General features: G+C 40.7%; 2 protein-coding genes across 3 annotated transcripts in view; both read left to right on the top strand.

Annotated features, from left to right (window-relative positions):
• The window catches only part of LOC114565743 (solute carrier family 22 member 23), a gene marked incomplete at its 5' end in the record, with an annotated part of 38,830 nt that extends 33,759 nt beyond the window's left edge, over positions 1 to 5,071 (top strand). Inside the window, one exon of the mRNA XM_028593963.1 lies at positions 411 to 5,071. Coding sequence (XP_028449764.1) covers positions 411 to 1,980 — 1,570 coding nt within the window. The remainder of the gene's footprint in view (positions 1 to 410) is intronic.
• Positions 5,072 to 7,488: 2,417 nt separating this feature from the next.
• Positions 7,489 to 12,080, top strand: LOC114565043 (tubulin beta-2A chain). Of its 2 annotated transcripts, XM_028592846.1 has the most exons (5): positions 7,489 to 7,716; positions 8,252 to 8,360; positions 8,639 to 8,647; positions 9,453 to 9,563; positions 10,733 to 12,080. In XM_028592846.1, the coding sequence occupies exons 1-5, from the start codon at positions 7,660 to 7,662 to the stop codon at positions 11,815 to 11,817; spliced, it is 1,371 nt and encodes a 456-aa protein (XP_028448647.1). In that variant the 5' UTR covers positions 7,489 to 7,659; the 3' UTR covers positions 11,818 to 12,080. The 2 variants fall into 2 exon arrangements, with proteins under 2 accessions (XP_028448647.1, XP_028448648.1); XM_028592847.1 differs by lacking the exon at positions 8,639 to 8,647.
• The last annotated feature ends 3,472 nt before the right edge of the window (positions 12,081 to 15,552 follow it).

The raw sequence follows: 15,552 nt of genomic DNA, 5'->3' as shown, positions 1-15,552 counted from the left end.
AATTAGCCATCCCCTTTGAGAATATATGACACAGCACTGGATGTTCATTATCTGGGGTTATGTAAGGGGTGTTGTTCTGCTGACAGTGCTCCAAGGGTGGCCTCTGGTGGTGAATTTAGGCAATTACAGGAGAGGAAGGGGACTCCACGTAGAGGAGGGCGTTTGGTAGTGCTGCAGCATACATCAACAGAAGAATGAAGAAAAACAAAACCGATCTTCCCTTTATATGAATGAATATATACAATATTTCAATACCGTATATATTCCAATACCAATAATGTCGATTGGGATTCACTTTAATTGTAGTGAACCGTCTTCCCCTGTGGCTAGTTTATACAAGGTTTATGAGGTTTTTAGCTATGTGTGATCATAAATCATAAAATGTTATAACATTTTCCATCTCACCATAGGGGTGGTGGGCTGGGCCTGGTCCTAGCCAGCGCCGGCTTCGGCATGCTGACTGCGCCCATCATGGAGCTCCACAATCAGAAGGGCTATTTTCTTCACCATATTATCTTTGCCTGCTGCACTCTAATCTGCATCATCTGCATTCTCCTGCTGCCCGAGACGCGCTTCCAGCCCCTCCCTGAGACCCTGGCTGATGGCGAGAGCTACACCCGTCAATCTCTCCTTCCACCGAGGAAACCTGGAGAACAGCGCCTCCTGCTGGCTCAATCCGAGAGCAGTAGGGACTACACCAGGGTACATGACACGCCGCTCCACGAAGCAGCCGCCACCGTGGTGTCCACTATGGACTCCACCGCCTCATCAGCTGTTGATTTGACCGTTCTGTCGGTCGGAAATATGAATGCTCCCACGTTCATGGAGGTGCACCCTGGCAAGCCTGAGCTTAAAGACCCCAACGGTCACTCAGTTTTATCTTTATCCACAACCCCCATCACAGCCGTGGGTAAAGACGGCATCATACATGCCAGTAAAGAGCACCTGCTGTCTTCCACTCCATTACACAAACCCCCATGCGTCACAGACCCACTTTTACCCGATGCCGAAGAACCTCCAGCAGAAGTCCTGGAATCTACTGAGCCACTGACGGATTCTGCCATTCCTGAAATGAATGACATTGGTCCTTCCCCTACAAAAGAGTCAGTCACTACCCCTTCCCCTCCATTAGACCGTTCCACTCCCCCGGTCCCTCAAACTGTGCCTGCCTCCCTATTGATCTGCACCACACCCATCATCGAGCCCCCGCCTAGCTCCACCTTAGAATCCCCCAACACAGTGGGAAATGAGATCGACAGTATAGCTCCGAAATTCGACCCACCTTTGCTAGAGGCCGCTAATGCCACTTTAGCAGACTCCCCTACTCCATCTATGCACGACAGCCCCCCTCCGTCCCCTACCCCCTCTCCTGTTCCGATAACAGATTGCAACATTTCCACTGACCCTCCACCCTCCATTAGCACACACTCTGACATTCCCATCAAGACAGAAATAGTGGAGCAATCTACATCTACTCCTAGAGACTCCCCCATACCTTCTGTCATAGACACCCAACCACCACAGTTAGACTCTACCTCTCCCTGTGTTAATGTCATATCCCCTCGTTCCCCTACTCCCCCTAGCCCAGTCACTGTTTCCCCTCCACCCACTCCCCCTCCACCCACTCCCCCTCCACCCATTGAATCAGGCCATACACCCTCAGCGGCCTCTTCCACTTCCCCTGTCATAGATATTCTCCACACTACTGCACCGATTCCTACCATTCTCCCCGTCACAGACATTCTGCCCACCTCCACTCCAGAATCTACCACTCTGACTGTTCAGCCCACGCAGGATTCAGCTGCATCCCTTGCTGTAGATTCAGCAGCAACTTCCATCACCGATTTAGGCGCTACAGAAGCAACTCGCCCCTCTCTTATGGTCTGCACCGTCTCCTCCCCCATAGACTTTGGCGTCCTTTCCATCAGGGACAGTGCCAGCACAGAAAACAACACTGTCAATGGTGTGGCATTGTTATGATCCAGTGTTGCAGTCAGGAGACAAAGCTTTATGGTTGCATGAGGAAGCAGCCCACGCCACACAAATAACCAAGAAGGGGGCGAGGAGGGGGGCACAAACTGTCCTACTCAGACTTCAGGCACTTACTGAAGATTGTCCTCACCTGGAGTTGAGTAGACATGTCTTACAGAGATGCTGTATGTTTCTCAATGTCCCCCCCTTCCTGCATTTAGCCAATAAATGAGACCACGCAAGTGAGAGTGTCAGAGTGCCAGAGGCTGGTTTGTGACAATGTGACAGTATCTTCTGCTCTTTTTGAATGTCACTGGAAATCACCAGCCTATAAACTACTTTGATGTAAATGAATGGGAAATCACTGTCTGTCATTTTAAAGAGACTTACAACTATACCCACAATCACTGAGATAACTGGTGAGAAATACAATGATGCTAAAAACAAACAAACACAAATCAAATCACTGGTACTTTTGCTCAAATGAAATGTCTGTCTAACATATTTATACAAAAATATCGCCTTACCTGTATGGACAAAAAAATCTGAATGTTACATCATACTTTTTTGCCGTTACAGAGGTAAACAATCCAAATTGGAGTGACTTTTCTAAATACAACGCCAAAAACTACTCTGACCAAAATTAAATGTAGACATAGTGCCAAAAAAATTAGTATAACACTATTTGCCTGTTGGGGGAAATACCGTTTATTGCAGTCCCCTGCCATAGACTGTATGTGGATTAAAGTGAATCAGATGAACCCTTTTCCAAAGTTCAGAAATACAAAATAAGTAGTAAATTGTTCATCAAATTATTGAAAGACTGAAAGCTATATCACCATTTAATGAATTAGTATTGAGAGATGAGATTGAGATTGCTAAATTGCTTTCATGAACACGTGGTTCATTGTATGAACACTGATATTAGAGAAAAGAATGACCCATATTTTGTCGGTCTGAAAAAAACTTATTTTTCCAATTGTTTCAGTCAATGGAATTTATGGTATGCAAATGCTTTTATTTGTAAATGTGATATTGTAAGTAAATGCATAATTAGTTGTTGAGCTTGATTAAGTCTTTTTTTCTAATTCAAAGTATTTCGAATAATCTCCCATGGCGTGCCCTTATTGTACAAAGCTATACTACATTCTTACAGTATTTGTGGCACCTCAGTGTGGTGCCACCTTATTCTTTGCAGTTGGGACAAAGCATGAAAATAATTGTGAACGTGTCAGCAAAACAACCCTTAAAAGCAAACCTTAAAAATACACAAAAGCTATTTTTGAAATGAAACCAATGGATGACAAAATGTTCGATGTGATTGCCAACTGTCACAGCAAAGCTAACCTTTAGTGTGTTTTCCAAATCATGTTCTCGTTCTCTGTAGTTTATGTACGTATGTCAATGTGTTCATACATGCACAACTAAGTTTACCTTACAAAAAAAATGCAATACATCATATATTTGTCAAAAAGACATTTTAAAATACAGGTCAAATCTTTATTTATAGGTAGAGTAACCTAATCATAATATTAAATTGACAAACTCTTGCTTAAGGAGGCATTTTCTCTTCCATAGCCTGTGTCCATCTGTGGACAGCGTTATACTTGACTTGTGTGTAACTTGACCGTTGTAGTTACACACTTCATGCTTTGGAGGTTGTAATGTTTGCCAGAGAAAGATGTATGATTATGGATAGACCATGGTTTACAACAACAACAATAATAATAATACTACTAATAATGATACATAATAATAATTACACTTTACTGTAAAACTCAAGAGCCAAGTGAATGATGTTTTGTCAGTTCAAATGTGATACAACTCTCTCACGGTATGTCATATTAAATTCATCCAGGGAGTATTGGTGATCTCATTAAGGTGTCATCCAGGAGTCAAAGACAACACCAGACTTGTGTTGTTCACACTATCTGGTGGTACGCTTATGAAGAACCTTCCAGGTACTTTACTCACCAAAATCCTCTTTTGCTTTCATCTAACTCAAATGTGCACAGACAAAGGCGCTGCATGTCTTTAGGTGTCTGAATGATTTCTTTTTTTTTTTCTCAAATGCAGCTTGAATCAAAGTATGAAAGCTAATTTTTTTCTCAATTGATTCATTGATCTTTCAATAGATCATCAAGTCAACAAACTTCCATTTAGTGAAAGATTCATATGAACATTTAATGTCTTACATGTCATGCTGCTAAGCCTCAAAGCACAATGCCCTGCAATCATGTGAAGTCAAATTTAATGGAACTTGGCTTGACAGTAAAAAAAAAAAAAAAAACTAATAAAAAAAAAGGGAAAATGGAGTGGGACTTTGAATACAGAAATTCTAGTATATTCTACTAGTAACTCATTAACTTTTGCAATAGATCCACATGTAATGTACTTTGTGGAAGAGTGTGTTGACACTGGATGTATTAAGGAATTCTTGGCATCTGCAGTAAAGAGTGGGTTGGCTGTAGTGGTCAGTAGCTTCACATTACTCTGAGTCCGTGTTGTCTGTGAGTATTGTTCTCTCTGTCTCAGTGTGTGTATTGCAAAAATTGAACTGTGTATCGCAAAAAGCCACATGCAGCACCAGTGTAAAGACAGTAACACGGCACAATACAACCAGTGTCTATTCTAAGATCTGTTGCTTCCATTTTCAGACCTCTCATGCAGCTATTTCACGGTGCTGATTAAGAGTAATTTATCTGGAGTAAAATTAAAGTACAAATCTGTAAAAGCGATCCAAAGCAATGTTAGCACCAGCGACAGGTTGGACTAGGAGACAGTGACCTTCGGAAAAGCAAAAAAAACAACTGGTTATGCCTTTGTAAATAGTAGATGTGTGGAAACGCCCAGCGTTGCTAAGATGAAGGAGCATAACATGGACTAATGAATAGTTCTGAACCGAGATGAACTCCCCAGTGTACACACATTTCAGGTTTTGCTTCTCTCAACTGTGCGACTCAGATTCTCCTGATGGGAGATTTGAATGAATGTAAAAACCATGGATTGTACCATTTATAATTTCTGATTGTTTGGTTTCATTTTGTTTTTGTTTTAACAGACATAATACACTTGTATATAAGCCATACCTGTTGTTAAAATAAACCACTATTTATTGATCAACTATGGATATACCCGAGTGCTTCATTTTATAACATGGATTTTATTAAAAGTAGACCCCAGGCAAAACGGCAGTCAAATAGTTGCACTGTTGGCTGGAGGGCTTGTACCTTTTTTAAAGAACAATAAAACAGGGAGCTATTGGTTTGCTATTACAGTTTTATTGTAGTCATCCAATATGGTTTCAAAGGCTAGATTACCGAGCGGGCAAATGTCCCAGACCGTCGGGCACCCTGCTTATTACTTTTTGGTGATATGATTAATTAGTGGTTCACAAGGGTTGAGCTGAAACATTTCAAATCCAGACTTGTCTGAATCTGTGTGCGAGTCCTCCCCTGCTGCACAATATATAATTAATTACCAATTTGTTTGGTGAAATGTGTCACTATAGCACAATTAACAAGGCTAAGAGTCCATAGCCATGCTGGCTGTTTAGGCACAGAAATGCTTTGAACTAAATGCTACCGTCAGCATTCACAATTGTGAACCACATTAGGGGGGCAAAAGGAAAAGTCACAGGATCACCAAAGTCACTAGGATTCATCCTATATGGACATTGAATGTCTATTAAATGTAATTGCAATCCAACAATCCATCCAATAGATGTTAAAACATTTCAGTCTGGATTATAGTGGTGGACCAACATCAGACCAAAACAGCCTTCCTTGGAGCCTTCCAATGGCAAAAAACTGCAAACCAAGGGCCAATGTAGCTCCTGTTTTTTTACCCAATCTTGAGGAACTGTATTATAGAGGGGCCCTGCATGTGTTATAATCTAGTTTAAATACGTATTTCATATTTCAGTTAAAGTGCTCATATTGTGCTTTGTGGCTTTTCCCCTTTCCTTTATTGTGTTATATATCTTTTTGTGCACATTATAGGTTTACAAAGTGGAAAAGCCCAAAGTCCACCCCAAAGGCGCTTACCATCTTCTAGAGAAAACACTGTTCACAAACTGCTCCAAACCATACCTGCCAACATTTGGTTTTCAAAATCCGTGAGATTTGTGACAGAAAGGGAAGGGGGGCGGGGGTGTGCTGGGTAATATCATTTTTTCCACTGTGCGCTACATTAAAATCAATGCGACACACCTTACAAAAAGCGTGGAGGTTGTCGATATGACTAGGAAAGATGCATGTAAATTGTTGCGCCCAACACTGTTGAAATTTACAGCTATATTTCGATTTCTTTGCGGGAACACCACCTTCACCTGCCTTTTTTTATCGGCTCGTTTTCGGGTCTGAACTTTCCGCGAAGCTTGCGCAGAGATCAACTGGGTTATGGGTTGCCAGGTTGAGGTGACAAACGGGTTGAAAATTGTATATGGTGTGTGGATTGTGTGAATAGGATGCGTTTCATACAACATCTGGCAACTGGTCAACATTAGACAAACATATTGGTCTGATTATTTATAAAGGAGTTTGGGCCATGCAAATTACGGGAGTTTCCCGGAAGAAATAACAAACCGGCAGGGGTCTGGGAGAGAGGGCTAAAAAACAGGAGAAACCCGGGAGTGTTGGTAGGTATGCTCCAAACTGCTCTATTGTAGTCCAGCCTTTACTTCCGTGACGAACGTGCGTCACTTTGTAACACACGTTATACAGTAATGCTCGCCTAGCTGCTAGCGTGGCACTCCCTCATACTCTGCATCTGACTAGCTAGCAGTACTTACTGCGCATGTAAGACTCCCAACACAGATAGTACAGAAGTGTGATGTCTCACTCTGTAGCTAAAACAGAGAGCTCAACCCACAGGGAGAAAAGATGAGCTGCAGCAATGTGCAGTACAACAAATATATTTCTGAAAATTAAACCACATAAACCTATTCTGGTAAAACCTCTAAATACAATTATGAACATGAAAATTAGCATAATATGAGCACTTTAATATTATGCTTATGTGGTTGATTAAATTATTAACTAACTATAACTGACATCTGGGGCAGGGTAGCAGCGTAGAAATACTGGTTGGTTTCTGAGATTCTGGCCAAAATGGGTTGGGGAACATTATGTGTAAGCCCCAATGGATGACCACAGCTCATCTTTGTCCCCCGAGCAAGTTAATCCGGCCCTGCAGCATTTTCTTAATTATCAAGAGCATCTGCATTATTCAAACTACAACATAAAAACATCTATGAGTTAGGGTTACAATGCCTAATCAGCATATCCAATTATGTTTTTCAACCTGAAGTTTGAAACAAACAGACTTATTTTTATAGGTTAGCTACTCCTGAACATTGTAGACCTATTCACACAGTCCTAATTGAATCAGCGGAAAAAATAGGCAACATTTCCCCTGAATGGGACAGGGTGATGTCAGGAGGATGATGCAGCATGATCCTCTAGACCACTGCATCAAAGCCGAGCGCTCCGATTGGCAGACAGGGATATTGGGATGCTGCGCTGTGTGTAACGTCATCTGACCTGCAGCACGTTTATCTATCTCGCCGGCTCAACACTCGCTCTAGAAATGTGGTGCAGATTTTGAGAAACACAACGGCAAGAGACTGAAGACTGGACGCCGGTAAAGTCGAGACAGGACGCTCTCTGCCCGCATCCGCAACGCACCATGAGGGAAATCGTTCACATCCAGGCTGGACAGTGTGGAAATCAGATTGGGGCGAAGGTATGAATATTGTCATTCAATTTAAGAAGGGGGATGCATGTACGTACTTCTAATTTTTAATGCGGAACGTGCCACGTGTTAATGTTTTAGTTTTTATTGTTGTTGTTGTTGTTGTTGTTGTTGAATCATTTATAGACTCCAGTCATTTAAATAATTAGTTTGGCGTCTCTTGGGCATTTATAAATAACCATCTCCTTTTTTTCCGTTTGAGATATTGAGATTTTTTTATTATTATTTATTGTTTATATAGCTTATGTGCAGGGTGCAGTTCAGCTGGGCTGTGCAGTGATGTGGATATTGAGATTTTTTATTGATATTATTTATTGTTTATATAGCCTATGTGCAGGGTGCGGTCCAGCTGGGCTGTGCAGTGATGTGGCCCCCTGCTGCTGCATGTCATTTAGTCACCAAGCAGAAAGCGCAGTCACTAAAATAATGCCTGACAGTACGCGCTTTTACTCGTTTTCACACCATGTTATGTTGCTAAATGACCGCAACAACTGAAGTTCATATGATTATTTTTGTTCCATCTTAGTTCTGGGAGGTGATAAGTGATGAGCATGGCATCGATCCAACCGGTAGTTACCAAGGTGACAGTGACCTGCAGCTGGAGAGGATAAATGTCTACTACAATGAGGCATCAGGTAAAGTAAAACAGGGGAAACAGTATGAAAGTTTTAAATAAACCACATGTTTGCATCTGAATAATTTACTATTCCATAAAGCTTTGTTTCCATTGCTCACTACCCTTGCATGACCTTATGCTACACAGACCTCATTTGAATCCCACAGTATGCTCATATCATAAATTTAGCTGCAAGGGGAAAGTAGGTCCCACAATGAGTGCAGGGAAAAATTAGGACAGTGAATCTGCTAAAATTTCTCTCTCTCTCTCTCTCTCTCTCTCTCTCTCTCTCTCTAGGGAGCACAGGTATCTGCAGTCTCTGTATAGCTGACCCCGAGCTCACTGTGCCTTGGTCTCATCTCAGTATCTGATTTTATTGGCGTGGCATGTTGAAGGTCATCATAAATGCATTGCGTGTCATTCCTTTGAACCGATGCTGTCAGAGAAGGACAAGTCAGTGCAGATCTCGATATATGTGTGTAGACAGGACTGAGATTACTCATCGCCTTTGCATGAATGAAAGGCCTGCGCAAGAGGCACATCTAAGCCTAAGCAGCACATTCACTACCACTAACCTATTTTTCTAGCAGCAAGCATTATTGATCCTTTGTTTCTATGTTGCATGCTGGCATCAGTGTAACCTACTTGGTCACTGTTGCATCGCATAAATTTATTTCTCCCTTTAAATTAAAAGAATAGACTGGAATATGTTTTCAGAAGCAAGCTACATTAGGAATTACACAGGCAAGGAAAGGGAAAAAAGAGGTATGGTTAGGGGAAGATTGCTTTGTTGGAATGCATTCTGCAGTGCTCAGCACTTTGTGAGCCCCACTGGTCTAGAAGAAGCAGTGCAGCACACTGCAGCAGTTTGCTGTAGTATCCTTTAAACAAAATGCTGTTTCCCTAAAGGATTACATTAACAAACAGTACTGCTGTATTCATATGCCTTTAGATCGGTATAATTATGGAGAAAATACTCTTTAGAGTTTTTTCTCATGGTTTACTACAAATGTTCTGACATCATGCACACTGAGACTGCCGATATATTACTCCACCCTTCCGTCCATTACCTCTCTCTGTCCCTCTATCCTCTGCTCTTTTTCATCCAAAGGCAGCAAATATGTCCCTCGTGCCATTCTGGTCGACCTGGAGCCAGGAACCATGGATTCAGTTCGCTCCGGCCCGTTTGGACAGCTATTCAGGCCTGACAACTTTGTCTTTGGTGAGTAGACATTAAATCATGTCAGTGCTCACACTGAACCAACTGCACATACAATATGTGTGTGTGTCAGCAGTTGCTGTCATACCCTGTAAAGCTGTGCTTCGTTTCACCTGACAGCACTGTACAGCAATGTATTTTTCCAGCATAAAGCCTCTGCAGTCTCTCCGCGATGGACCAGTAGTGTGATGCATTGTCCATGTGCAGCTGAGTCAGACCGAGACAGCTTTCATGGTGACTCAGCGAAAAATATATATCTACTTAGAGATGATGCTGCAGTCCTGCTCACAAGTGAGGATACAAAGGCCAATAAACTCCACCACAGGATGACTCCCAATTATAGAATTATAGTTCACCAGAAATATAATTTACCATGTCTGGATCTTGAAGGAGCTAAATAAATCATGGGCATTTACTAATCATTACATGTTTTAGTTTCACATTTATAATAAATAACGTAAGGTATTTGAGTGGCTGTTTCTAACAAAGAATACTTTATGAAAATGTTGTAACAAATTGCTCTATTAATGGTTAATACATTTTTTTTTTTTTTTTTATTAATGCTCATAGATCCTTAAATCAAGAACACAGTTAGGGTTGCCAGGTTGTTAACACTAAGAATTTACAGCCATGCTAGTTGTTCTGTCAGGCTGTAGGAACAGTGCTGCTTTGAGCTAAATGCTAATGTCAGCCGTTGCACATGCTAACAATGACAATGTTAATATTTTGATTGAGCTTTTTAGCATTGTACCTTGTATTTCCTAATTGGCACTAAATACAAAATAAAGCTGGAGCTGATGGTAATATATGAGGCAAATTTAAAGTTTGACCTACATAAAATGAGGGGTTCACTAAAGTTATTAGAAATAATCTTGAAGGGGACATGAATGTCTCCACCAAATTTCATGGCAATCCAATAGCTTTTGAGACATTTCACTTAAAACCACAAATGTCAGTCTCATGGTGGCATGAAAGGAAAAGTTAGGGTATCACCAAATTCATTAGGATCCATCCCCTGGGGACCATGAATGTCTGTACAAAATTTGACGCCAAACCATCAATAAAGACATTTGTTACAACTTATAAAGCTGTTATAAAGTATGCCTTAGCAGAAAGCGGCACCATTATTTGTTCAAAATGATTTGTCTTTAAACATTGCGTGCGTCATGCAGGTCAAAGTGGAGCAGGAAATAACTGGGCCAAGGGTCACTACACTGAGGGAGCTGAGCTGGTGGACTCGGTGCTGGATGTGGTGAGGAAGGAGTCCGAGAACTGCGATTGCCTCCAGGGCTTTCAGCTCACCCACTCACTGGGCGGAGGCACAGGTTCAGGAATGGGTACACTGCTCATCAGCAAGATCCGCGAGGAGTACCCCGACCGCATCATGAACACCTTCAGTGTCATGCCTTCCCCGAAGGTGTCTGACACTGTGGTGGAGCCCTACAACGCCACTCTCTCTGTCCACCAGCTAGTGGAGAACACAGATGAGACCTTCAGCATTGACAATGAGGCCCTGTATGATATTTGCTTCCGCACCCTGAAGCTGACCACACCTACCTACGGAGACCTCAACCACCTGGTTTCAGCCACCATGAGCGGGGTGACCACCTGTCTACGCTTCCCTGGCCAACTCAACGCTGACCTCCGTAAGCTGGCTGTCAACATGGTGCCCTTCCCCCGCTTGCATTTCTTCATGCCGGGCTTTGCGCCCCTTACAAGCAGGGGCAGCCAGCAGTACCGTGCCCTGTCCGTGCCAGAGCTCACACAGCAAATGTTCGATGCCAAGAACATGATGGCAGCCTGCGACCCTCGTCATGGACGCTACCTCACTGTGGCAGCCATCTTCCGCGGCCGTATGTCAATGAAGGAAGTGGATGAGCAGATGTTGAGTGTGCAGAACAAGAACAGCAGCTACTTTGTTGAATGGATTCCCAACAATGTCAAGACCGCCGTTTGTGACATCCCTCCCCGTGGCCTCAAGATGTCCGCCACCTTTATTGGCAACAGCACGGCCATCCAGGAGCTGTTCAGGAGGATCTCTGAGCAGTTCACAGCCATGTTTCGCCGTAAGGCCTTCCTCCACTGGTACACCGGCGAGGGAATGGATGAGATGGAGTTCACGGAGGCCGAGAGCAACATGAATGACCTGGTGTCTGAGTATCAGCAGTACCAGGATGCTACCGCTGATGAGATGGGCGAATATGAAGAAGATGAAATAGAGGATGAGGAAGAAGTCCGCCATGATGTTCGCCACTGATTGTAAAACACTGACATGACACTCTGAGAGAAACAAAATGTTAATTGTTGTTGGACAGTTCAGTGAGATCATAAGAAGTACAGATGCAGTTGTTAAGCTAAAATTATTTTGCATTTAGATATGGCTTATACTGACAATAATCATGAGTGGTGTTAGAACCTTAAAAACATGCAAGAATCATAGTAATTGATTTTCCAAGTCATGCTTTGCCAGTTTAAAAAATAAGTACAGTCTTGTTCTAAACACAGTTTTGTAACATTTACCTTGACATGCATCCACTTTCTCAAGTCTCCAATAAAAGATCCAGTCCTGTCAATACTTCATGTCATGTTTTTACTTGATAGTTACACAGGTGTAAAGGTGAAGGGCAGACTTGCTCTGCATTTATCATAATATCTTTGTTTTATTTGTAATGTATGATATGTTTATACATGAGACATAGTTTTGTTAAGGTGTGATAATATTTTATATTTTTCTAATTGTCAACAAATTTCATGAACACCCAAAACCAACACAAAATTGAAGCTACATGTACTATCAAGTACTGTATGTGTAGTCGTTTGTGCCATAGACCTCCATTGTTCAGAAACTATTAAAAACTGCACGGCTGAACTGGGTGACATGTTCCTACATTTGAATAATGGTATTGTAGTTTATTTTTAGTCAATCCCACATACAGTCATAGTGCAGTAAATACTACAGAGCCCAGCTGTTTTAGGAAATTATTTAGCCATTTCTAAAGCTTGAAGAATATATTTGTGATCAGTTTTTAAAGATTTACATCTTCGATATGAAAGAATGGGCTTTAGTGCCACCAACATGGTAGGGAACTCAGAAAGTAATGAAGGACATTACTGCATTGGTAATGTAATGGGATTTATTGACAGTAATACAAATATAGAATTTCCTCAGCCTTAATCTTTAATGTACTGAAAGTCCAAACGTTTAGCTCTGTTAAGACCAAAAATATCTTTAATTTATGCAGAGAGTCCCCTTAATATGACAAATAGTTACTTCTTGTGATATACATGTTGCAATATATAAAGTTGAGTAACCATAAGCCTGGAAACTTGACAAAAAATAGTTGAATTTAGTAAATGTGCAGAAGCCACTGTGAAAACGTGATCTACAGCATTTTTATGCAGCTAGGGATTGGATTGACACACGTCCAAGCAACCAGGGAGGAGCCCAGTGACAGTAAATGAACAGATCTTGACAGAACATGCAGAGAAAGTAATAGCAATTTCAAACCACTGCGTTAATCACTTGTCGCTGTCAAGCACACCATAACAGTGACGTGATGAAACTTGCTGATAAAGTGCTTGGGCCATCTGACAAGACAAATGAGCACACAATGCTTTTCAGACAGTTTGGGCAAAAATTGTCTCTTACTAATCTCTCAGGGTTTAAATATGTTGCACTTTTGGCCACACCCCAGTCAAGGCTGTCAAAGCAAGAATTTTCCACTTGACAGCTGATAAAAAACATCTGCTTTGACATGAGTGATGGCCAAAAGAGCTAAACTGAGAAATAAACCTAACCCAGACAGACTAGCGGAGCAGCAATTCTTTGCCCTGAGCCAGAGGGAAAATATGCTCATTACAACAGGCACTTTGGTATTGCTTTAGTGGGGAAGTAGATTTAAATCATGTTAACTCTTCTCTTCTCTTTTTGAAGGAATGAGAAGCAAAAGCATATAAGGATTCAAAACCAATGATCCCAGTCAGAAGAAAGACATAAAAGGAGAAGCAAAAGAGACAGAAAGAGGAAGTAAACTTTGCAAGCTAGAATGGATATCAGTAACAAGCTGTCAGTCAGAACACCTCAATCAACCCAATAACTATATTTCGAATTCCAGATCAGAATGCGGTGTCCACTGACAACTGTCTGAAATTTTAAAAAAGTTGGGGTAGGGTGGCATATTATCTAGATGACACTTGTTTTGGTTAGACTTTTGTATAATTCCTAAAAAGCAATTAAACCATATACATTGGCTAAATACTCTTTAGTTTTGTGGATGTTTAGAATTATGTAAATATATACACAAACTGAACAATGTCCCTCCACAGGGAAGAAACAGAACAATTAATGGGATAAACTACATGAGATATTTGATGAAACGTGTATAGCTTTAAGCCCAAAAATACATTTCATGCTATTTTTGTACATTTTGCACAAGCAAACATTTTAATGGTTGAGTCATATTTAAAATAATTTTGGATATCAATGGTACAGTAGAGAAAATACAGAGGATTATTAGTTTACTCTTTAATAAGCATCAAGATAATCAGTTTCAACTCAATGCGTCCATATTTATTATTAACTTTCCCCAACTCATCTGTGGTACCTGAGACTCTATATTTGCCCACAATGATACATATTTTAGTGCGTTTTTCTTACTGTGGGTATTGTAAAGAAGACACATTACAATACTGCAGTTTGTACTGCAGTATTGTATAGTATTTTGTAATCTTTTTTAGGTCCGCTACAAAGGAACCAGTTGTATCCGATCTACATAGGCATGCCATTGTTTACTTCGACAAGCAACGTTTTCCTGAAAGTCTCACTGAATGAGGCATGTTTTACTGATAAGGAAATAAGTTGTAGGTCAGGAATGGATTTTTAGCACCACATTCAGTTGGTCTGAAAGGTTATTGTATGTGGATTTGACAGTTTCTTTGACTGAATTTTTCAATTCAACTCCACTGCTTTTACTCATCAAAGTCTTTACAGGAGTACTCTTGATAAATTAATGCTGCCTTTACTAAATTTGCTGAGGTTTTAGTAGAAAAGTTGACTGCAACTTGGCATTATATAGACATTATAAACTATTTTAAATCTAGTATTTCAAAACACTATACTGTATAAATGTATCAAACCCTTTTAGAAAGACTACTTTACAAAACAGTGGAATAATGTATTTGTTTACACCTGATTAGCAGTGCAAACTGCTAATTTTAGCAGTTTTTTTTTTAGATGAAAAAATTGTCTCTTTAAACAAAGAAACTATTCTATCATCCAAACACGTACTGTATGCCTTTGCCCGTCCAATGCACTTGTTACAACACGTATTTGAAACAAGAAAATAAGTGTCAATACAACAACTTTTTTTCTATTCAATTTTATTATGACAGGAGGTGCAAAACCTATATGCTTAAAAAACTTACAGTATATCCTATATTCATACAGCACATTAGAAACTACAGATGAAAATACATATACATCGATAACAAAAACAGCGTCATTGCACCAAATGTTTTCAGTAGCTTTGCAAGCTCATTCTTGATTACTTTGCCTTTCCACATTATGGATATATAATAAGACCGATCCACATACCCAAATTATGTTACCACTAGACAAACACACACACAGAAAAACACAATAAAAACAACACAGTAAAAGCCTTTATCCCACGGCCTTGTTGAATACTGATTCTGATTGGTCAATCGTGGCCTTGGACGGAGTTTTGATTATAGATCATTTTTAAATCAATATAATCTGTTTGAAATCAATATTTGTGATCATACGGAGCTCATACTGCTGATCAGTGGCTCACAAAGGGAGAGAGAGGGTGGAGGAAACAAGGATTGCTAACAGCCCTAATGGCAACAGTGCAAACAGAGCTTTAGAATAGAATAGAATAAAATCTTTTCTTTGGCTCACCTGCCATACAAGACAGATAATACAGCCGACATCTCAAACATAATAAGTGAAGTATAAAAAGATTAAATGAAG

Source organism: Perca flavescens, chromosome 12 (assembly GCF_004354835.1).
Source record: "Perca flavescens isolate YP-PL-M2 chromosome 12, PFLA_1.0, whole genome shotgun sequence".
Lineage (NCBI taxonomy): Eukaryota > Metazoa > Chordata > Actinopteri > Perciformes > Percidae > Perca > Perca flavescens.
Note: the sequence above shows the minus strand (reverse complement) of the source record. Positions and strands in the feature narration are given on the sequence as shown.

What these genes read in the sequence shown, in the direction of transcription:
- LOC114565043 (XM_028592846.1), top strand. Translation starts at nt 7,660, where the DNA reads ATGAGGGAAATCGTTCACATCCAGGCTGGACAGTGTGGAAATCAGATT. An exon ending in GAAATCAGATTGGGGCGAAG is followed by an intron (nt 7,717 to 8,251) that starts GTATGAATATTG and finishes GTTCCATCTTAG; the next exon opens with TTCTGGGAGGTGATAAGTGA. An exon ending in GCCTGACAACTTTGTCTTTG is followed by an intron (nt 9,564 to 10,732) that starts GTGAGTAGACAT and finishes TGCGTCATGCAG; the next exon opens with GTCAAAGTGGAGCAGGAAAT.